The sequence below is a fragment of the Nycticebus coucang genome, chromosome 12 (assembly GCF_027406575.1).
Source record: "Nycticebus coucang isolate mNycCou1 chromosome 12, mNycCou1.pri, whole genome shotgun sequence".
Classification (NCBI taxonomy): domain Eukaryota; kingdom Metazoa; phylum Chordata; class Mammalia; order Primates; family Lorisidae; genus Nycticebus; species Nycticebus coucang.
This window is the reverse complement of record NC_069791.1, coordinates 10,941,857-10,967,059: the sequence shown is the minus strand read 5'-3', so window position 1 is coordinate 10,967,059 and position 25,203 is coordinate 10,941,857. Positions and strand designations below refer to the sequence as shown.

Here is a 25,203-nt window from a genome sequence, read left to right as displayed (position 1 = left end):
AAGTTATAGTAGTATCTATGGGGGGATGGTGTTATATGATCTCCTTTTTAAATCCTCATATAGAAATAATTACAAAATTTCATTAAGTGAATTCACAGTTAGTACCAAATTATTTTTTTCAATGGCGTATGACCTGTAAATAAGCTACATTCATGAGCAAAGCCAAGGTGGGCTGTACCTATTTGTAAGCATGGTATTAAGTGCTCTGATCATGAAGGCATCCAGAATTCGTTGTCTTTCCACTTCTTTGCCCTCAGTCAGGCGATTTGTTTTTTCAAAGTCATGAAAAATATCAGAACACATTAGCTTAAGCCTGTCCAGATACTTTAACATTAGAACAGTTCAAGATTATAAGACAGGGATGGAGAAGGTTAAAGATTTATAGGAGGTCCCTCAGATACAGCCACTGCTCCGGAGTCAGTGCTGCGACCACTTTATATGGATGTGCAAGCCACAACTCCTCTGGACCCTCAGGTACTTGATGCCATGCTCCCTTACCTAGTCAACTATTATGAGAACCCACTCTCCCGGACACATGCTTATGGATGGGAGAGTGAGGCAGCCATGGAACATGCTGGTCAGCAAATAGCATCTCTGATTAGGGCTGATCCTGGTGAGATCAGTTTCACTAGCGGTGCTACTGAATCCAACAATATAGCAATTAAGGGGGTGGGCAGGTTCTATAGGTCACGGAAAAAGCATGTGATCACTACCCAGATGGAACACAAATGTGTCCTGCCCTTCACTAGAAGCTGAGGGCTTTCAGGTCACCTACCTCCCGGTGCAGAAGAGTGGAATAATCGACCTCAAGGAACTAGAGGCTGCTATCCAGCCAGACACTGGTCTGGTTTCAATCATGACTGTGAACAATGAGATTGGAGTGAAGCAGCCTATTGCAGAAATAGGGCACATTTGCAGTTCCAGAAAGGTTTATTTCCATACTGATGCAGCTCAGGCGGTTGGAAAAGTTCCACTTGATGTCAATGACATGAAAATTGATCTCATGAGCATCAGAAGTCACAAAATCTATGGTCCCAAAGGAGTTGGTGCCATCTATGTCCGTCTCCAGCCCCATTGGCGTGTAGAGGCCCTGCAGAGTGGAGCGGGGTATGCGTCTAGGACAGTGCCCACACCCTTAGTGGTGGGGCTGGGGGCTGCATGTGAGGTGGCACAGCAAGAAATGGAGTATGACCACAAGCGCATCTCAAAGTCATCTGAACGTTTGATACAGAAGATAATGAAGAGCCTTCCAGATGTGATGAATGGGGACCCTGAACACCATTACCCTGGCTACATCAACCTCTCCTTTGCATATGTGGAAGGGAGAGTCTGCTGATGGTACTGAAGGATGTTGCCCTATCCTCAGGAAGTGTCTGAACCTCTGCGTCCCTGGAGCCTTCTTACGTTCTGAGAGCAATTGGCACTGATAAGGATTTAGCACATTCTTCTATCAGGTTTGGCATCGGCCGCTTCACTACAGAGGAGGAAGTGGACTATACAGCAGAAAAGTGCATTCAGCATGTGGAGCGTCTTCAGGAAATGAGCTCTCTCTGGGAGATGGTTCAAGATGGCATTGACCTCAAAAGCATCAAGTGGACCCAACACTAGAAGAGTGGTCCCCTGACTTTATGCTGGGCTAGTCCTTCCTGCCTCACCAACCCATACACAGACAGCTACCTTGTTATGCCCAGTGGATGATCCAGTTTACTTCAGCATCAGCTCGCCTGTATGCCAGAAACACGAGGAAACTGTCTTTCCCCAGATTCACCTACTTTGGTGGGGAAATACACCCCATTTCTCTCCAGGAGTTCTTCTCTATCAGTATAATATGTGGACATTTTCATCATAAAGCGGTAGAGACATTTGCTGTGATATTGCTGCTGGACATACCTGCGTCCTCGGTGGAAAGAGCAAGAGGAACTAGAAGGCGGCTCTTTGTTCAGGGACCCCAACAGCCTGTAGGGACAGTTCCGTCATTGCTTTCTGCTGCTCAGCTGGACTGGTTTCTTCAGCAATGAGCATAATCAACTTCAATTTAATCTTTTTTTGTGGCTTCAAAGAATATCTTTTCATATTGACTGTAGAAAAAATAGCGAGTTTCGTAGATGGCTTGCCTCCTATCTCTTCTCATGCTTCGTCCTTTCTTCTTTTGATCTAATGGAGCTAGAAATAATCCGTATGATTCCCCCCGTTATTCTAATAATTTTTTTCTTTCCTTAAAATTTGTTAATTTGAAGACTGGAGAAATAAACTCACTTTCTATTTAAAAAAGAAACATTTATAGGAAAAATTTACAATCCCCAAAATGTGGAAACAACCTAAATGCCCACCACACAGAATTGGATTAATAAACTGTGGTAGATGTATACCATGGAATACTATTCAGCCACTAAAAAAGATGGAGACTTTACATCTTTTGTATTAACCTGGATGGAGGTGGAAGACATTCTTCTTAGTAAAGCATCACCAGAATGGAGAGGCAAGAATCCAAAATACTCAATTCTAATATGAAGCCAGTAGATGATCTAATACACACCCACATAAGAGAAAACCTCAATCAAATCAAGGTGGGGTGTGGGGGAATGAGGGACTGGGGAGAAAGGAGGAGGGTGGGGGATGGGTGTGCTCCCACTTAATGGGCACAATGTTAGGGTGTATGGCACACCTCCTAGGGGCAGGACACAATTATAAGAGTGACTTTACCTAACAAATGCAAACATTATAACCCAATTCTTTGTACCCTCAATTAACCTTGAAACAAAAAAAAAGGATTTATAGGAAATATTAAGAAAGCTCAATCTTAATATCAGTTTTGTTCAGATAATTATCTGCTGCTCAAATTCTTGGAAATCATGAGGAAACTGAAGCTTAGAAGACAAAAATATACATAAACATAAAATAACCCTTCTGTATCAACAATAAAGCAATCATAACAGCCAAACCCCCACCATAATAAATGTTTTCCAAATTCTGTAAAATTGGGAATGAAATAAGAGAAAATATATTTTTATACATTGGACAAGAAATAATAGTTTAGATAAAATATTTTCAAATTTAAAGGCAAAAGAATCTATCAGGAGGAATAAGGTGGCACTTTTAATAAATGGAATTAGAAATACTGACAAATTATGTAGAAGCAAAATTAGATTTAGCTTACCTTATAGCAAAATACAATCAAAATAGTCAAAGTTATAAATACAAATAAATTAAGGGCTAAAGTATTCAGAAGGAAATGGAAACAAATGCTTATATTAGTTAGAAGATGGTAAAGCCTTTTTTTAATGATTGCCAATTTAGAAACTATAAAATTTTACTTACCTTACCACAGATTAATAAAGCACATCAAAATATTATAAATTAAGTAATGCATACAACAAAATATTATAAATTATATTTAAATATTACATACCATTTAAAATGTTTAAAACACATACAACTGATTTACAAAATGTATAAAAATGATTTTAAGAGATAAACAGTCAAGATTCTAACTCTTAAAAGTAGTAGAGCTAATGTGCAGTCCAATTCATAAATGAAGAATGAACAACTGAGAAACATCTGAAAAATGGTTCTGCCCAGTTAGCAATCAATTACACTCAAATTAAAATAAAGTAAAAATGTTTGCAAAAAGCTTTAGAAGGCTGATGGTGCCGTGTTCACTTTGGTGTGTGTCATTGCTAAAACCCCCAGTCCCCGGGGACACTATCCCCACGGCTTTGTTGACTTTTCACAGTTAATTAGATGTTAAATTAATTAATAACTTTGAACCACTGTCACCAAAGGCAGTTTCATCTGTTTAATTGGTTAATCCCAGAACACTAGTTGTATTAACTAAAGAAGAATCTTTTCAGTCTTCTTACCATGAAAATTGTACTAAAATAAAACTGGTCTCTCAAAAGAATACCAGGTCAGATCATCAACTCCTTGAAAATCAGGGAAATTTTCTGAGTTTCCTTGAGCACTAGCCTTTTCTTCCATGTAGCATTCAAAATCCTGTATTCTCACTGTTCAAGGTGGGCAGATTCTGGGATGAAAAATAACACCTGCCTTGATAAGGGCCAAGAATGTCAAGGTAGCTCTGCACCTTCACTCCCAGAGCTGTCTATGATTGCAAATGCAGTTCAGGAGAAGCATGGGAATAAAATGCATCCATGTCACTATTAGAATATTCTTGTTCAATTGTGAGTCTCTCCAATCTTTAAAGTATTTTGTGGTTTAAACTACAACTCTAGCCTGAATGGCTACTATAAGAGTAAGTATTTTGATCTTGTCTGTATCACTTAGTTTGCTTTCTTTGTAATATAGTTAATATTATATGAGCAGTGATTCTTATCCTCTTCCAAAATCTAAGCGGTATATCTATATGGCCCATAGAGATGTTAAGTAGCAATTTAGGGGGTGAAAATTGAAAAAGTGAAGTCAGATGTCAGTTTTAAAGAAAGAATATGAAAGATACTAATTATACTTTTTAGTCATAAAAATAATGTAAGCTTTCTGTATGTAACTCTCTCCTATCAGCATAAAACTGTCTTTACAATGACAACTTACATGAAAAAAAGCACTGCTGGAAGCAGCAAATAAATTTACCAATAAGATATTTCTCAGAGTCAAGATTTAACTCAGGGGATGTTGATAATTCTAAAGCTGCAATTGGGCTACATTATAGAAGCAGAAGCAGATTTTTTAATGTTCCATATATAAAAGATACTATTTAAAGTATGCAAAACTTTGCTTGACATGTACAAGGAATCTAGCAAGAGATTAATTCAAAGGTATCATGGGGTTAAGAAAACATAGTTCTGGACTTTAGCTGACAACAATATAATTCAATTGATATGGGACACATGCCATTTTCTGAGAAATATAAAAATCAGGTCTGGCATTATCCCCCAAAATTGCCTTCCCTATACTTTCCTCAAAATTGAGAAATATGACTTTCAGCCATTTTTTGTGATTTTTTTACTTTCTTCAGTTTTAGGAAAAATAGAACTTAAGAAATAATATAAGAATAAAATTATCATTCTTCACATAGTGTTTCATAATATACAACCCCTCAAAATTCTTGTTCATCTTATATCATCCCTTAGATTTAGTTAAAAGGATATGGTGAAGTTATTTCTCCCTGTTGGCAATCTGTAGTATACAAGGGAAACACTGATCTCAACAATCTCACAGCTGGGGAAACAGGTCCATAAAATAAGTAACAAACCCAGTGCCACATTTTGGCAATATTAAGGTACATGACATACCTGAGCTGAAATGGACCTTGGCTAGGAAAACAGAGGATGGTGTCTCAGAAGGTATTTTAGATGCAGTGTGGAAAAACGTATAGTCATCTTCCCCGACGGATGGGTATATTAATTTGTAGATTAACTTTTTAATCCATATGGGGGATTTATTGTGTTGGAATGAGTAATAAAGAATAATTGAGATAGAATTAAAGGGTAATGGTAACTGACTAAACACTAGAGCGGAAACAGAAAGTACTGGAGGAAATGAAGGTGTTCAGGTTTAACAATTCAAAAGTTGGTGGCTCCGTTCACTGAAGCATGTACTATGAATGTGGTAACTGTGCTAACTGTGATAACTGATTTCTTGCTTATATGAGAAAGGAGGAGGAAAGGCAAGGCTTGAGAAAGAAATTTTTTATTTGAGTAGACACAGCTGACATGCCCAATTTGAAGTGCCCGTTAAATAGTAAAATAAAAATATCTGGTTTTGCCTGGATATGTGGGACTGGCCTAGATATTAGAAATGTGGGTTCACAAAGGCACCAGAAAACTCAGTGATGAGTCCAGGAGAGAGTACACAGTGACAAGAAAATATAAAGCAGGATTTTTGTGATACGTGCGTGTAAGTGGAACCGTGAACAATTTTAAGACAAGTGGCCAGAAACGAGGAAGGAAGCAGTGAATATGGTATCCTAAAAACCCAATACATTGTATAAAATGTATATGTTTTGAAGTTAAACATTAATAAATGCAACAAAAGTATGGAGTAATTTCAGGATTACATCCTTTGGATTTGATATTAAGGCTGACAATGATTACTTGAGAAAGAAAGGTATTCATGCATTAGTAGAAATCATATGTAAGTTGCCTGGGCAATCATTCATGGGTACATCTGTAGAAAATGTACCAAAAACAGCATAAAAATTACAGAGAAGTATAATAGTAGCAAGACATGCTTAACCTTTCAAAATTTCATTTAAATGTGACCTTGAAAGCACACTAGTTAGGTGGATTCTAACCTTAGTTAAGGTGAATAATAGAAAAGAAGTTGATACCTTTGCTTAACAGTCCCCAAACTGTTGGGCATTGCTTGTATATCCTAATTGTGTGTGTGTGTGTGTGTTGAACACTAGTGAGAAAACAGTTTGAAGATATGTCTGACAAAAAAAAAAGACTCAGTTGAAATAAGGGGATTTGAGTTTTGAATTTTCTAAAAAGCAAGTTATTTTTGTTTAGGTTTTTTTAAAGATGGTGGCATGAAATAGAGACAGAAATTTTAACAAAATGATTGATATTCCTGCAGCCAGAGGAAAGGCTCAAGGCTCTTCTCTGAGCTCTTAAGTATATTTTACTGGGATTCACAATAAAAGGCTTCCAGGAATAATTTGGAATAACATGGTATTTGTTTTTTCTGGATGTTCTGTCTCCTTCAGTGACTGAGCAGAGTTCATTTCCTTTCTCTCTGAAAGCACACAGATTGCATAAGAAAGCAGAAGTAATAATGAGAAACCACACAGCAATAACAACATTCATCTTGTTGGGACTTACAGATGACCCACAACTGCAAGTTCTGGTTTTTATCTTCTTATTTCTCACTTACGTTCTGAGCATAACTGGAAACCTGACCATTGTCCTTCTTACCCTGATAGACTCTCATCTTAAAACACCTATGTATTTTTTTCTTCGAAACTTCTCCTTCTTAGAAATCTCATTCACAACAGTCTGCATTCCCAGATTCTTATACAGCTTATCAACCGGGGATAATACTATTACTTATAATGCTTGTGCCAGCCAAATTTTTTTTTTTGGAATCTTTGGGGCCACAGAATTTTTTCTCCTGGCTGCCATGTCCTATGACCGCTATGTGGCCATCTGTAAACCGCTGCATTACTTGACCATCATGAACAACAGAGTCTGCACCATCCTCATCCTCTGCTGCTGGATCTCTGGATTGATGATCATCATCACACCACTTGGTATGGGCCTCCAGCTGGAGTTCTGTGACTCCAACATCATTGATCACTTTGGCTGTGATGCAGCACCCCTTTTTAAGATCTCGTGCTCAGATACGTGGTTTATAGAGCAAACTGTTATTATTTGTGCAGTGCTGACTTTCATTATAACACTAATAGGTGTGATTCTTTCCTACGTATATATTATCAAAACAATTCTCAGATTCCCCTCTGCTCAGCAAAGGAAAAAAGCTTTCTCCACATGTTCTTCTCACATGATTGTTGTTTCCATCACATACGGCAGCTGCATTTTCATCTACATCAAACCATCAGCCAAAGAAGAGGTGGACATTAATAAGGGAGTGTCTGTGCTCACTACGTCTGTTGCCCCTTTGTTGAACCCCTTCATTTATACCTTGAGGAACAAGCAAGTGAAACAAGCTTTCAATGACACCATCAAACGGATTACATTCCTAGCACACAAGTAAGTTTGTGGTGATTTGACTAATCACTCAGAAGAAAAGAACACCTTAAACATTCTCCTGAAAACCCTAAATTCATTTGTTTCTCTTGTTATTATTAATCTCTAGGCCAGGCAGGTAAACACACACATAGCCTTTTAAGTCTTGCTTTTAGATAAAGCAATGACTATGGCTTATCTTCCATCTTCCAAATCTCACTATACACATGTCACATTTCTCCACTCCTTTCATATTACCCTCAAGTCTTCCCTCACCTAGCATCATTTACTTTACACAACCAAAATTAAATAGTATGATGTAATTGAATGAGTTACAATTATATTCAGGAAATTATTGAAACTGTCTGTATGGGCTCCTTTTAAATCTTTTAAAATACTTAGAAAATGATTTAAAACATAATAAATTTCACTCTTACCATCAGACAATAATAAGAACAACTTTAATGTAAGAAAACAAAAATCTAAGCAATATATAACACTTTAAGACTCCTATAACCAAAGGGAAAAATATGGCTTTAGAAAGTTTGTATGGAAAAAAAGTTCTGAAAATTATAAATTCTAATGACCTTAAATTGAATAAATGAACAACTAATGATAAATGAAATCTAACTTGGAAAAGATATAAGCAATGTATTGACAGGAGAGAATATTTTGAAAAATTTATATCTGGAAACAATAAAAATCATTCAGATTATAGCTGATCGATGTTATGAAAATATAAATTTAAAAAGAAAAGGGATAATAATAGAAATTAGTGTGTTTTCATGCCAGACAATGTAGTAAACACAAAACAAATAATCATCTGCAGAATCTCTTTTCTGTCACATTAATTGTACCACAACTTAAGCAGTTTTATACGTTCATTATCCCAATTGTAAGAACTAAAATTGTCAAGTTTACACTATTTCTCAATGATGTAACGAGGCTTATATGTACTTCTGTCCTATTCCACATATTGCATCACTAATTTCTACACTGTTCTTTCTATGAAAACTAAAGGCAACCTGGTTTTGATGAAATAAGAGATAAAGACAAATAAATGAGTTGCAAAGTACAAAAAGAGATTAAAAAAATAAAAAATTATGCCCTGTATTGGTTATATTTCAATCAAAAAGCAGAATCATTCTTAGTTATAGTATAAAGGATTTAATATAGTAATTGATATTTACAGAGTTATGGAAGGATTTAAGGAAGTATATTTCTGAAAAGAGAACTGAAGGATCAAAGGTATTACCAACTACACAATATGAGAAGCCAAATGCAGCCAATTGCAGAACCAAGATTACCAGGAGGAGCTGGTCATGAAATTCAAGGATGTCTATGAGTCATTGTGAAATAATCCTGGGATCACCATTGTTCAGCAGAGTCAACCATCCAAAAGAAGAGCTGGATGCAAAGCCAAGAAAATGAACAAGCTGAAAATTGCAGGACATCTATGAATCTCTGACACAATAATTAAGCACCATGATTTACAAAAAGCAACAACCGTGGCTTCTCTTCTGTCTTACAAATCTCACACATCTAACTTTTCAAATTTTAGGTTAATATGAGGGTACAAACAACTAGGTTACAATATTTGCATCTGTTAGGTAGAGTCCTTCTTGTACTCGTGTCCTGCATTCAAAAGGTGTGCCACACACCCTTACATTGTGCCTGATAAGTGGGAGCACACCAATTCCCTCCCCACCTTTCCTCTCCTTCCTCATACCCCCTTCCCCCGACTTGAATTGAATTGAGTTGTTCTGTTATATGGGCATGTATTAGATTGTCTCCTGGCTTCATATTAGTATTGAGTACACTGGATATTTGGTTTTCCATTCTTATGATACTTTCCTAAAGAGAATGTGTTTCAACTCCCTCCAGATTAATACAAAAGATGTAAAATCTCCATTTTTTTTTTATGGCTGACAATTAATTTCGTTAAACTATATCTTGGATCATATAACAATAGAATGATCCAGCACAGTGGACTCCTTGTCAATTTGTTATCCTTTATACTATATTTAATGATGATTTCATTAAAAGAAAAGGAAAAGAAAACTTACATATAATATAACATAATCATCTCTTGTACAGCAAAAGCCATCCTAACCTTCTCCTCAGAAGAGGATGTACAGAGTCCACATAACTTTACCCTTCTTTGAGTATTTGGTTTATACCATTTACACATTTTTGTTCTAGCTGAGACACACTCCCCTGTGATAGTTTGTAACTTAACTACTAAATTACAAAGTTAACTATTATTTATTAATAACACTTTACATACTATAGAGAAATGGAAAAGGAGAAAAAATTAAAAGCAGCATATACAAGTGTCTGTGTGGGTTATGTAAAAAATGATCAAAACTATTATCACCTTGATTTCTGCAATTATTCATGTAGCTAAGTCAGATATTTAAAATTTTCTTCCACTCCAATTTTAATATTCCTTTTTTTCTTATCTCATATATCACCTCTCCATAAACTATCTCCTGATGAGATCCAAGTCTTCATTCCTGATAAGTCTGTGGTAATATGTTGGGTTTATAATTTTCAATTATCACAGAACATGAGACTATGAAGAGGTCTCCTACACAATGTGGCCTTCCGGCCCTGTAATTTCTTCTTAATAACCAGAACTATTTATCTCAGTCAGAACAGTACTCCATTTCCACACCTGTTAATTCAATAACACAATGAGCATAACTCCGAGAGGTGGTAGTTTCATCTCCAGTTGACTGGAATTATTCCTGTGTGAACTGATTGGAAACCTTCCTCCTTTGGTAACTAAGACCTATAAACCACAGAGACCAAAGTTAAATGACAAGCAAAAGAAGTGTACTATTACCACCTGCTGATGTGCTTTATTTGTGTTTTCAGAACATGCTTGTTGAGCTCAATCTTGTATATGTGTCTTCCAATTAGTAACAAAGTTCTCACACATGCCCAAAATTATGCCTTAGTGGTCCAGCAATGATGAGAAGCTCAGGGTACATAGCAATTTTCTGGTCCATAGGCATGATTTCAGTCTATATTCAAGTACAGGGACAAACCAGAAGCAGTTCTTCAAAGTAAAGTAATTCTGTCTAGAATATTATGTATTTTCTCTTCTTCTGAGTTCAAATTCACCAAATTCACCAAACTCAGCCCTATCCAGCCTCACTTCCCCTCTGTCTTTGCTCTGGTGGAGAATAAGGACTTACCTTAAAGCTCCAGGGCCCCACCAACTACCTGGGGCATTCAAGTACGGGAGGCAATGAGACATGCTCACCTGTCCAGTACAATAGTACCACAAGTACATCGTTATCAGAACAGAGGAAGTTATCTCTATTTGCTACTGATATGACCTTATACCTAAAAAACCCTAAAGACTCCTCCAAAACTATCCTATCCTAGCTTTGATAGATGAATTCAGTAAAGTAAAATGTCAGAACACAAAACCAAGGTACAAAAATCATTATAATTTGTATACACCAATAACCTCCAGCTGAGCACCAATTCAAGAACTTATCTCCTTTACAATAGCTGGAAAATTATTAAAAGAATAAATACTGTTTAAAGGAACATACTGCCCAAAGAAATCAAAGAGTCGATCCAAATCCTATCAAAATACAAATGTGAGTCTTCACAGAATTAAAAATAAAATCCTAAAATTCATATTGATCCAAGAAAGAGCCCAAACACCCAAAGCCATGCTAATCAAAAAAACCAAAGTGAGAGGGATTGATGGACTTTAAGTAAGACCACGGTAACCAAAATAGAAGGGTACTGATATGAAAACAGACAGGTAGATCAATGGAATAGAATCAAGAATTCAGAAATAAAACTATATATTCACAGCCAACTTATCTTTAACACAGTAGACAAATACATACACTCAGGAAAGGATACTTTTTTCAACAAATAAAGCTGGGGAAACTGGGTACTCATATGCCAAAGAATAAAATTGGATCCCTATTTCTTGATCATATACAAAAATCAACTCAAATGGATTAAATGTTTAAATGTAAGACACGAAACTGTAAGAATTCTAGAAGAAAACCTAGGAAAAATTCTTCTGGACATTGGCTTAGGCAAAGAATTTATTATAGAGACCCCAAAATTAAATGTAAATAAATAAATAAGACTTAATTAAAATAAAAAGATTCTGCACTTCAAAAGAAAGGGTAACAGACAACATACAGAAAAAGAATATATTCACAAGCTCTATATCTGACAAAAAACTAATATCCAGAATTTACAAGGAACTCAACTCATTAAGAGAAAAGCAAATAACTCCATTAATAGGTGGGCAAAGGACATGAACAGTTCTCAAAAAAAGTTTTTTGAAAACGGGGGGTTTTGGTGCTCCCACTATTGGGCACAATGTGGGATGTATGGTGAACTTTTGGGTGGAGGACACAACTACAAGAGGGACTCTACCTAACAAATTCACATGGTGTGACCTGGTTGTTTCACATTAACCTGAAATTAAAAAAAAAAAAAAATTAGAAAGGAAAAAGTTTTAAAAAGAAAAGACATTGAAAAGATGTGGAGAAAAGGAAACGCTTACACACTGTTGATAAGAATATAAATTAGTACAATGCCTATGGAAAACAGTAGAAAGATTTGTCAAAGAACTAAAAGTAAATCTACCGTTTCATATAACAATCCTATCTAGTTAAAGGAAAAGAAATCATTATATGAAAAAGATACCTGCACTCCCGTTTATCACAGCATCATTCACAAGGAATCAACATAAATGTCCATCATTGGATGATTGGATAAACAAAGCATGTGAGACATATGTACGTATGTATGTACATACGTATTTATATATATATATGTTTATATATATAAACGTGTATACATATATATACACACACACAGATACACAGAGAGAACACCAAAAATGTATATATATTTTAAGAAAGAAAAAACTATAAAAGTTGTAATACTCAAGTCACATTTTGATTTCTGTAATCACAAGAGGTGCTCAATGTGACTTGTATTTATCTTTTATTAGTAGTACATATTGAGTAATACAATTTTAATACATACTTTTCCTTTCTTAAAATGTGTATACATTTCTTGGCACCCTCTGTATGTACACACATACACACAATGCAATACATACTACTCAGCCACAAAAAAAGAATTAAGTCATGTATTTTTGTAGCAACTTGGGTAGATCTGGAATATCAGAAAAAAAAATCAAGTAAAGCATGCTGTCACTAATAAGTGAGAGCAAAATGATGAGCACGCAGGGACATAGTGTAATAATTTACATCGAAGACTTGTAAGGGTGGAAACATGGGGGTTGGGAGGTGTAGAAAATGAGAAATTACCTAAGCTCAGACTTCATAACAGTGCAATATATCCATGTATCAAATCTGGACATCTACTCCATAATTCCACAAAAATAATTAATTTTTTAAAAAAAAATAAGTACAACCATAATAACTTCAATGAAAATGGTAAATTACAATAGTTTTTACAGATAAATTTGTGTTCTTGTTTGCATAGTTATTTGTGTCATTTTTTTTCTTTTAACCTTTCTATTTTTTATATCTATCAGTTACTATTAAAAAAGTAGAGGACATGTTCTTATGTCATTTTCACTTCCTTGGATGATACCAGGAAGAAACCAAACGTCTTATCATTTGATTTTTTTTTTTTAACCAGCCCCATCACAGTGTGTCTGATGCCTTTGCATTTTCTTGTCCCTAGGGGCCCTGTCCCCATCGTTTCCTATGCAACAGTGATTGCCAAAACTGATTATATTGAAGATTCCTTAGTGACTTTAAAACCTGGGCTCCAAGGACTCTTTAGTTTGTTGACTTTTTTAACTTCTGTTACAGAGAAAATATATAAATTAACTAGTTATAATGTTTAGTGCCAAACATGTTTTCCTGACCACTAAGCCCAAAAGATTGGTTATCCCCTGTCACCCAATAGCTTATAGTATATCCTCAACAAATAACACTAGGTATTTCCTTACTTTAGCTAGCAAGAGAACAATAACATATTTTCTTGGTTTAAAATGGCAGAAGGGCTATTTTGGAAAAAGCTCTGTGAAGGGGGGCTTTGGGCATTTTCAGGACCTTTTCTGGTTGAATACATTTCCCTGAGAAAACATTGCATTCACACGTCTTCACTGGAATATTCCTGTTCAAACTCTGTCTTATTGTGAGCATCAGCAAATAAACTGACAATAGATGTCATGAAATATCATTTACTGCTTAAAGGGTAAGTATGAATGTATTTATCATTTTTTTAGTGTATTTATGTTTACATACTGGAAGAGAGAGGTGGATGGATCATATAATATTTCCCTCTTCAAGCAGAGCATTAGATTTAAATAATCAATATGTTGAATATCAATGTTAGCATTTGTTTAAAAAAATCAATCCTACAATCATTTGTGAAATATATTTTCCTAGAATGATGGCCCTAGAAATCATTGCAAGATCTGGATGAGGAATATTCAGAAATAAATTTCCCCATATTCACACATACATGCAAAAAATAAAAATTCAAGCATAGATACACATGCAATAGAAACAGACCAAAACATTGGCTGAAATTGTATTATTCATTTCTGATCTTCTTCAAAATTAAAAGATTTTCTGGAAAGTAAACAATGCAGAGTTTCGTCAATATTGAATGTGATGAGGTAGTTAAATAGTTAATATTTATGTAAGATTGGATACAGGAAAAGCAAGATATTGATGATTAAAGTTAAAGGGTAATTTTAAGAACAGAGCAAACCTGAATTCAAGACCTAGAAAATTACTGGGTGGTAAGCTGAGAGTGTGAAAAAAAAGAAAACAGGATGACGGTTTTCCGTGTGAGCTATGAAGTCACTTTCTTGTGATAATGTTCTGCTCAAAATGATATTAACTTCCTATCAAACTTTATTTATCCTGAATCTATATTAATATCCAAGCTCTATGACAGTGTGATGGTGTCTCTCTACCATGAAGACTTCCCTTATGGGTGGGACGGTTAACAGAAGGCTATGCTTACTTGATTAAAGAGAGAAGGACACTGTTAAAAGTTCTCATAGTATATTCATCAAGACTTTCCGAAGGAAATGTTCTAAAACCATAAGAAAATGCCTCATCCTCATTTTTAAAGATTTCTTTTGCATTTAGTAAAGATAAGAAAATTTGAACTCTGAAAGCATGACTACACATCAGAAAGCATGAATATCTAGCAATACGGTTGAGGAAACATAATTAATAACTCCCACCTAGCTATTGATCTTAACACAGAGTAACAGAGTCCCTAGTCTTCAGTCTTAATATTTTACTGAAAGAAATATTGAGCAAACATTAAAGGATCAATATACTAAAGAGACAAAGACTAAAACAGATAAAATTAGCCAGTTGCACTTTTCCTTCCATCAGCCTAGATATCCCATGTGAATTGAATAAAGAATTCCATATAGAGTGGCACACATTTAGTTTTTGCCCTTAATAGTCTGGTTTACACCAGTCATATCACCATATTTACTAATATTGCGTGTTCCCTTTGCTCTTCAAGTGTCTTGGTTTAGACAATAAACTGTATAGTATGCACCTTTGTTTCAATTGCCTATAGGAGCATGTCTCAGGAAACTAAGACATTCAAGTAAATGAGCACCAGCAAATAGTGCAGTGATTGAGAACTGGGACTCTGAGCTGTCACTGTCTGGCCACTGATAATCTAGACAACAGTGTACACATACTTTATCTCTCTGTGCCTCAGCTTTCCTATTTTTAAAGTGCAGATACTATACCTCCACTTTGTGTATACATACATATATATAATTTATAATTTGCTCTAATCTGAGTAGATAAATAAAAGCATGAAAATATAGTTATTATATTCTTCAGGGGTTTATTTATTACACTCAACATTGCCTCACACTGTGATAAAAGAATGCAGTAAAATATTCAGATTGTACTACACAGCATTATCCAAGGGGTAGATATAAGATATAGATAATGAAGCTTTAGAAAAGACATATAAAATTACAAATGTGCATGCTTTAGGGTCAAAACATGTTTTGACTTTATAATGAAGAACCAAGAATTAAAAAGGTGTCAAAATCAAATAAATATACATCTCAGAGGGAATTGAAATGCCTTGATTGGGTCCTGGTCTACAGCTTTATGAATTTAACAATTCACAAATTCATAAGTGAATTTTTTTAATTTAGCTCATGCGTTGAAGGCAAATTATTGGCAGCATAAGAACAATTAAAAATTAAAAATTAATTCAATGCAATCAAAAAAAAGAAACAAATCAGGATAGGAATTAAAATGTTTAATTCTCTATAAATGATTTACCATAGCATATTAATAAAGGAAAAGTTATACTACACTAATTGCAATAATTAGAATTTATAAAATGATCTCATTTCTCTATTCTGTATAAATAGATCAGGGGAGCTAAAAATTACCATAAAATATACAAGTATATATTAGTGTGTGTATGTATATATATGCATATATAATAATCTATACCAATAATAATATCTAAAAGCAAGTCACATTGAGCACTTCTTGACATTGCAGAAGTCTAACATGAATTGATTAGTTTTGAATACAAATTTAGTCATTTTTTCCTTTCTCAAAATGTGTATACTTTTTATCACACCCTCTGAAATTTTTCAGAGCAACAGGTAAAACTCATGAATGTTGGATGAGTTGAATATGCACAGGAGTGTTCATCATTACCTGATTTTGTCTGAATCCTGCAGTTCAAACTTCTCTGATGTTTATACGTAGGTTTGGCAAAAGCCAGAGGTCAGTAATGAAAAACCACACAGCAATCACAACATTCATCCTGCTGGGACTGACAGAAGATCCTCACCTACAGGTTTTGCTTTTTATTTTTCTATTTCTCACCTACATGTTGAGTGTAACTGGAAATCTGACCATCATTATTCTCACCGTGGTGGATCCCCACCTTAAAACTCCCATGTATTTTTTCCTCCAAAATTTCTCTTTCTTAGAAATCTCATTTACAACTGCCTGTGTCCCAAGATTCCTATACAGCATATCAACTGGGGACAGAACGATCACCTATAATGCATGTGCCATTCAACTGTTTTTAACAGATCTCTTTGGGGCAACTGAATTCTTCCTTTTGGCTGCCATGTCCTATGATCGCTATGTGGCCATCTGCAAACCTTTGCATTATATGACCATCATGAGCAACAAAGTGTGCAAAGCAATGGTTATTTGCTGTTGGATGGCAGCATTTCTCATTATTCTCCCACCACTTAGCTTAGGTTTTTACCTGGAATTCTGTGACTCTAATATCATTGATCATTTTGGCTGTGATGCATCTCCTATCCTGAAGATATCATGCTCAGACACCTGGCTGATAGAACAGATGGTGATAGTGTGTGCTGTGTTGACATTCATCATCACCCTCATGTGTGTGGTTCTCTCATACAGTTACATCATTAGAACCATTCTAAGAATCCCCTCTCCCCAGCAAAGGAAAAAGGCTTTTTCCACTTGTTCTTCCCACATGATTGTTGTTTCCATTGCTTACGGGAGCTGCATCTTCATTTATGTCAAACCTTCAGCTAAGGACGAAGTGGCTATTAATAAAGGGATTTCCCTCCTTATTACTTCTATTTCACCCATGCTGAATCCCTTTATTTACACACTAAGAAACAAGCAAGTGAAGCAAGCTTTCAATGCCTCAGTTAAAAAAATTGTATTTCTCTCAAAGATGTAAAAATAAGCTTATGAATCCAAAGAAAAGGAAAGGTGAATGGGCACGAAACCTGAAGTTTTTAAACATATTTATCTAGATAAGTTTTTCGGTAGTCATATCAGTATTCGTACTTTCTCTTTAAAGTTACTTACTGTGAATCCTGACTATTTCAATTTCTATTTTCATTAAACCCAAACCCTTTGAGGATGCTCACTCTGAAAATCTAGCTGACACTGTTTGGCTATTACTTCTTAAACCACAGTAGACTTCATATTCCCACCACTTTTCCCAATTTGTTTAACTGTAACTATGTATTTTAAGTTATAGCTAATTGAATGGATATGGAAGTATAGACCTGGCCTATAAAAATATTCACTATGTGATCCGTTATTGTTTTTCCTCACCTTTCCTTGCCTTTCAGCCAAATGCTCATGCATAAATGGCTCTGGAAGCTTCATGTTGATAATCAATGAGCTTGTGAAAGCCTGCTTCTCTGAAGACCTATGGGGACACCTCCCTAATCACCCCCAAATTAAAATTTCTATAAAAATTTTATGTTATCAAGAAATAAATTTAGGAGCCAGCACCTGTGGCTCAAAGGAGTAGGACGCCGGCCCCATATACCGGAGGTAGCAGGTTCAAACCCAGCCCCGGCCAAAAACTACAAAAAAATAAAAAATAATAATAATAATAATAAATTTAGGCTCTGTTTGAGCTATTGTCCAGGGATCTATCCTACAATAGTCAGATATTACAACAAAAACTGAAGATAAATGGTATCTGCAAGCAGCGAGGAAACTGAGAGAAGACTAGACACATTCAAATTCAGGTAATGAGGTGGGAAACCTTGGGTAAGACAAGCGTCTGTTTTGGAAGGCGCACGGAGGGTCTGCTGAGATGATTACAGGGAAAAGAGCTGAAAGTCCTCCAGGTTGGCTGTCATTTGCTACTTTTTAGATACTGTAGAATAAACATAAGCTTGAGATTGAATTAGTTTATTTGAGAGCAAAAATTAAGGTATTTAGAGGATGCAAAAAATTATGGTTTAGTAGATTTCAAAAATCCAATTGCTTTCAAACCCTAAACAAGAAGAAAAAATTAATAAGAAAGACGAATAAAAAACTAATTATGACTTCCCAGTCTGAAAGACTGGAGAGGAGACATCACTTGTCAGTCCGACCCAGGGGAGAGCAGGATGTCAGACAGGGGAGATGGGAGAAGAGTCACAGCTTAGGTGTGGACCACGGAGAGAAGTCAGGGACTGCTGGGGACCCACAGAGAAAACTGCCAAGCCAGGAAGTAGAAAGATAAAGAGAAGGTTCGGCTGAGATGGAACCCAGAGAAGTTCAGAGCCCCGCAAAAGGGTGAGGAGCATTTCCCTCCCCTTCATGAGTCCCGTCAGGGCACAGTAAGGCCCTGAATATACTGAAGGATTTTTCCACCCTCCACAAGCACAAGCTCAGAGGCAGATATGGACTAGCAGCAAGAACTAGTGAGTCCCAGTCCCGAGACAGGCCCACCTCCCAGGAGAGCGGCATGAGCCGCTGAAGTGCCGGCTGTCGCCTTCCAGCTACTTCCCCCAGCCCAGCTCCCTTATCCACAGCAACTGAGAAACAGTGTGGGCTTAGGCTGTCTGGGAGCTGCTGCCCCTCCCCCACTCTGCACTTCCCAAGGGTAGTGTTAGCTGAGATGCTCACCAACAGCCGCTTCTGTCTGGTGGGTGCGAATTCCAGGCTGTGGTCTCCTTGGAAAGTGGGACCCTCTCCCTCCTGCTTGAGGACTTAAGGCGGAATAGGGGAGAATAATTTGGGAACCTAATGCTCACCAGCATTTGGCAAGGTCACATCTTTGTGGCTCAGACAAACAAGCCTGTCTACCACACCTCGGACGGGAAGGGTGCAGTGAAATGAAAAGTTTCGAGCTGGACTTGGGTGGCAAGAAAGCCCTCGTGGTCATAGCCAAGAGCAGACTGTAGCAGGGTGCTGAGGAATGGGATTCTGGGGGGATTCATTCCCCTTTTACAGAACTGCCATATTGGATAAGGGCATGGCATTCAGAGCGGGACAGACATGGCCCCAGTACTGTGGCACCCAAATCCCTCCCACCTAGGTGTGCCGACTGACTAGCACAGTGTCCTTGCTCCCTCTCACTCATTGCAACAGGGAAAGCAAGTTTTGCAGAGAAGTTCATTGGCAGCTGTTTATCCCTGGTGGGCATGTGCTATAAGCAGAGATCCCCCCAAAGATAGGGGAGTTCATGGCTCTTCCTCCAAAGACAGTGGAAAAGCCGTGCACACATTGGGAACTCCCTGCCTGAAGCATTACAAGGAGACTTATTCTAGTGCGTCAGACACACAGACCAGATAGGTTTGAGAGCAGGACCCGGGTGAGGAGGGAGCACAGACGGACTGAAATCACAAGAGTATTCTGTGGGGGGTGGAAGGGCCCAGGGATGTGGGGGAGTGCCCATCCCTTCCCACAGAAAAACTGCACTATTAGATAAGGGCAGAAAAACCCCGGCCCCTCCTGAGAGTCGTGAACTCTGCCCCAGCTGGGGAAGCTTCAAGATCTGAACAGATTGCTTGCGACTGGACTAGCTGTTCTGGCCAGGCCAAGGGTGTGGGAACGGTTCAGGCCCCTCTTCTACGATTGAGATGTGGATGCTGCGGAAGCCCTCCCCATGCAGGCTCTTTGGCACAGAGGAGGTACCTCTGCCCTCCCTGGGAGTTTCTCCTGCAGTCTGGGAACTGTCCCTCAGTCTTCCTGGTGGTAGCATTTGCATCTGCTTTTAGGGAGACTGGAGTGGGGCTTGCCCAACCCAGCCCCTCCTGGCTCTGCACCCTCCACCTGGCTCTGTGGTAGAAAATAGGACAGCGACCTCTAGCTCGCATACTTCCCCTCCATTGCCTGGGATATGCCAGCACGTCTGATTAATAAAGTGAAGCATAAATCCCACAGCAGCTGCCTCTTTCCTGAGAGTGCCATCTATGGGCCAGGAGGTCAACATTACAATATTTCTTAAGGTAATTGTACTCAGCCAGGCCCTACGCACAAGGGCCACACAGTACAATTCATGCTGACAGAAGTGTACAGAATTGGGGATGAGAAAAGCCACTAGTGACCTTCATCTTCCCATCTATTCAGGAGGCAATGAGATTGCTCGCATGCTCAGAAAAAATGTTATTACAACTTAAAAATAATGAACATTTGAGAAAACCACCATTTGAAGTCTATCTATAACCAAAAGACAAAGGATTCTATCCAATATACCCAACATCACACATTCAAAAGGGGGGAAATATGTCTCATCCAAATGAAAATAAGAAGTGAAAGCATCTTCAGATGAGAAGCAAGCCCCCAGTATGGAAAAAAAAAAAAAAACAACAGTGTAATATTCCCCTAAAGGAAACAGTGTAATATCCCCCTAAGGGATCATACCAGCCCTCTAGCAATCCTAACCAAAATGAAAATCAAAAATGACAGGTAAAAAATTTAAAATCTGGATTATAAGAAAGTTCTATGATACCCATAAGAAAGTTACAAACCAACACAAAGCATTTTCCTTGCACTCTCTTAAAAAATTTTTGTTTCATGTCTTAAATTTAGATCTTTTATCTAGTGAGAGTCAATTTTTCTTGAGGGTGAGAGGTGCTGGTCCAGTTTCAGTCTTCTGCATATGGCTAACCATTTCTTCCTGCACCATTTATTAAATAGGGATTCTTTTCCCCAGTGCATGATTTTGTCTGGTTTATCAAATATCAAATGGAAATATGCGGCTGGGTTCATCTCTAGATACTTTATTCTATTCCATAGATCCCATTATGTCTATTTTTGTGCTAGTACCATGCTGTTTTGATCACTATACACTTGTAGTATAATCTGAAGTCTGGCAAAGTGATCCCTCCAGATTTGTTTTTACTTCTAAAAAGTGTATTGACTACTCAAAGTTTTTTCTGGTTCCACGGAAACAGAGTACAGTGATACTTTGGAATCCAAACTTAATCTAATTGGTAACCTTGTTTGAGTTCCAAATCTTTCAAGTTCCAAGACAATTTTTTCCCTTTCAAAATAATAGAAACTGCATTAATCCATTCCTGGGTCTCACAAATTTGAATTTTCAAAATGATTTTAACAGTAAATATCCTGGATTTTAAGGTACAATATTAACAAATAATAATATTTAAATAAAAGTGAAAGTTAAAAAAATTAAAAATTTAAAAACATAAAAATATAAAGGTCTGTTTCACCACAATTGAACCCCTGGTTCAAAACATACCCTCCACCTCACTATTCCAAAACTCATTAAACTCCTTCACAAACTTTTCTGCTCCTTCTGAACTAGAACTTGCAGCCACTCTGTGCATAACAACACTATGGCTCCCAGTCCTTTTCTGAAAGTACTGTAACTATACCCTACTGGCTTTGAACATCTCCTTTTGAGCACTAGTATCAGGTATGCCTTTAACTAAATCATCATGGAGGATCTTGGCTTTCTCACAAATTATCACATCACCTATGGTCCATATTGCAAGGGTACGTGTCAAATCTATTACATGCAGAGTACGAATGTCTTAACACAACAATTAATTAAGTGAGGTGTAGGCTATGTTAACCAGTTTGATGTAAGCATTCCACATTGTATATAAAATCAGCACATTGTACCCCATAAATGCATCAATGTACACAGCTATGATTTGTAAAAAAGAAAAAAATTATCATCTGAGAAATCACATTACCAGCCAGCTATTTTTCATTATGTTGGTACTTTGATAGGGACTGCATTAAATCTGTAGATTGATTTGGGTAGTATAGACATTATAACAATGTTTATTCTTCCTAACCACAAGCATGGTATGTTCTTCCATTTGTCAACATCTTCTGCCAATTCCTTTCTCAAGTTTTCATAGTTCTCTTTATAGACATCTTTCATGTCCTTTGTGAGATACATTCCCAGGTATTTCATCTTCCTTGGAGCTACTGTAAAAAGTATAGAGTATTTGATTTTATTCTCAGCTTGACTGTTATTGGTATATATGAAGGCTACTGACTTATAGGCATCAATTTTGTATCCTGAGATGTTGCTATATTCCTTGATCACTTCTAAGAGTTTTGTAGTTGAGTCCTTGGGGTTTTCCAGGTATAGGATCACGTCATCCACAAGACAATATCGGCCTTGGAAGAGATTTTATGAAGAAGACCTCCACCCTGGCAATTATAACAACACCAAAAAGTAAATAAACAGGACCTTATCAACCTAAAAAGCTTCTGAACAGCTAAGAATACCACACCTAAAGCAAACAGACAGCCTTCAGAATGAGAGAAGATTTTTGCATGTTAAAAATGTGACAAAGGGCTGATAACTACAATCTACAGAGAAAAACTGATCAGCATGAACAGAGCAATCACTCCATTTCTAAGGGGGCAAAAGACCTGAACAGAAACTTCTCTGAAGATGAAGACAATTGGCAAAAAAACACATTAAAAAATGCTCATTGTCTCTAATCATCAGAGAAATGCAAAACAAAAACCACTTTGAGATATTACCTAAAACCAGAGAGATTAGCCCCCATCACAAAGTCCCAAATCTGCAGATGGTAGCATAGGTGTGGAGAGAAGGGATTACTTCTATCCTACTGATGGGATTGCAAACTAATACAACCTTTATGAAAAAAATTATGAAGAATTCTTTTTTTTTGTTATTTTTTTTTCTTTAGAGACAGAGTCTCATTCTGTCACCCTCAGTAGAGTGCTATAGTGTCACAGCTCCCAGCAACCTCCAGCTCATGAGCTTAGGCAATTCTCTTACCTCAGCCTCTCGGGTAGCTGGGACTACAGGCAGTGGCCACAACGCCAGGCTATTTTTGGTTGCATTTGGTCAAGGCAGACGTCGAACCTGCCACCCTTGGTATATGGAGCCAGCGCCCTAATCACTGAGCCACAGGCACCTCCAACTACAAAGAATTCTTTTTTTTTTTTTAACAGAAAAAGGATTTTTTTTATTAAATCATAGCTGTGTACATTGATGCAGTCATGGGTACAATGAGCTGGTTTTATATACAATTTGAAATATTTTCATCAAACTGGTTAACATAATCTTCACGGCATTTTCTTGGTTGTTGTGTTCAGAAAAAGGATTTGACAGAATTCAGCAAGTATTCATGATAAAAACCTTCAAACAATTAGGTATGGAAGGAATGTACCTCAATACAATAATGACCATATATAACAAACCCTCAGCTAACATTATACTTAATGGTAAAAAGCTCAAAGCTTTTCCTCGACAATTCGGAACAAGACAAAAATGCCTACTCTTGACATTTTTATTCAACATGATACTAGATGTCCTCCTATAGCTCTTAGATGAGAAAAAGAAATAAAAGTCACTAAAATTTGAAAAGAAATAAAAGTCACTAAAATTTGAAAAGTCACTATCCTGTTTGAAGACAAGATAACCTTATATAGGGTGAACATAAAATTTGTGTGCAATTTAAAATAGTTTAACATAGTAAATTGCACATGGACTTTATGGACACACTGTATATTGAAAACCCTAAAGACTCCAAAAAAAAAACTGTTAGAACTAATAAATTAACTCAGTAAAGTTGCAGGATATGTATACAAAAGTCATTTCAGACCTTTTAGCATATCTTTTTTTTTTTATTTATCTGCTTCTTTATTACAAACACCTCTGCAGCGGATTTCCTCATACAAAGTTGTGTAGGTATGAAGATACACTATTAAATAGACTGTCTTTAGGTTATACTTAGGAGTAGAATTGCTGGGTGGCCGAGTCTGCACCTCTTCCTTCACTGTTAGCAGATACCACCTAATTATATTCTGAAAGGACTGGATCAATTTACATGTTTGCTAAGAAGATACATGAGTCCTTGATGTGCCTTATACAAAGAATTCTTAAAGAACTAAAAGTCAACCTTCCATTTGATCCCCCAATTCCATTCCTAGTTACCTACTCATAAGAACGAAAATCATTTTATCACAAAGACATTTACACCAGAAAGTTTACTGCCACTCAATTCAAAATTGCCAAGTCATGAAAACAACCCAACTGCCCATTAATCTATGAATGGATTAAGAAATTGTGGCATATATAGACCATGGAGTACTATTCAGCCTAAGAAAAGATGGAGATTCTATATCTTTCATGTTTACCGGGATTAAGTTGAAACACGTTCTTCTTAGTAAAATATCTCAAGAATGGAAAAAAAAATCCAATGTTCTTAATACTAATATGAAACCAATATATAGACAACTACGTGCCCACACAAATGATGAGATACAAATATAATTTAGCATGGGGGGGAAGAAAGAAGAGAGTGGGGAAGGCGAAGAGGAAGGTAGGACAATCGGCAGGAGGAGGGAGAGCATTTGGTGGGATCTCACATAATGTGCACAATGTGATGGCATTAGGCATGCCCTCTGGGTGAAGGGCTCAGTTACAACTTGAACCTTATCTTCTAATTGAAAACAATGTAACCTAGAAATTTGTACCTTCATATTAATTTAAAATTTAAAAAACCAAAACAAAGGCCAAGCACAGTGCCTCAAGTTTATAATCCTAGCACTCTGGGAGGACAAGATGGGAAGATCTTTTTGGACTCAGGAAATCAAAATGGCCTTGAACAAGAGATAGACTCCATCTCTATTAAAAATTTAAAATGACCCAGGGGTCATGGTGGATCCTGTACACCCAACTACATGGGAATCTAAGACAAGAAGATTGCTTGAACTCAGGATTTTGAGATTTCTGTGAGTTAGGCTGATGCCACAGCACTCTGCCTGGGGAACAGAGTAAAATTCTGTCTCAAAAGAAAAAAAAAATGAGCCAACAAGAAGAGTGTAGA

General features: G+C 36.8%; 2 protein-coding genes and 1 pseudogene across 3 annotated transcripts; all 3 read left to right on the top strand.

Annotated features, from left to right (window-relative positions):
* The first annotated feature begins 393 nt into the window (after positions 1-393).
* LOC128561753 (cysteine desulfurase-like) lies at positions 394-1,656 on the top strand (annotated as a pseudogene). Its single transcript, XR_008373330.1, has one exon. The product of XR_008373330.1 is annotated as a cysteine desulfurase-like (transcript).
* Positions 1,657-6,732: 5,076 nt separating this feature from the next.
* Positions 6,733-7,671, top strand: LOC128562192 (olfactory receptor 6C2-like). Its single transcript, XM_053556892.1, has one exon. The coding sequence runs from the start codon at positions 6,733-6,735 to the stop codon at positions 7,669-7,671; it is 939 nt and encodes a 312-aa protein (XP_053412867.1).
* Positions 7,672-16,424: 8,753 nt separating this feature from the next.
* On the top strand, positions 16,425-17,363 carry LOC128562213 (olfactory receptor 6C68-like). Its single transcript, XM_053556924.1, has one exon. The coding sequence runs from the start codon at positions 16,425-16,427 to the stop codon at positions 17,361-17,363; it is 939 nt and encodes a 312-aa protein (XP_053412899.1).
* Positions 17,364-25,203: the final 7,840 nt, after the last annotated feature.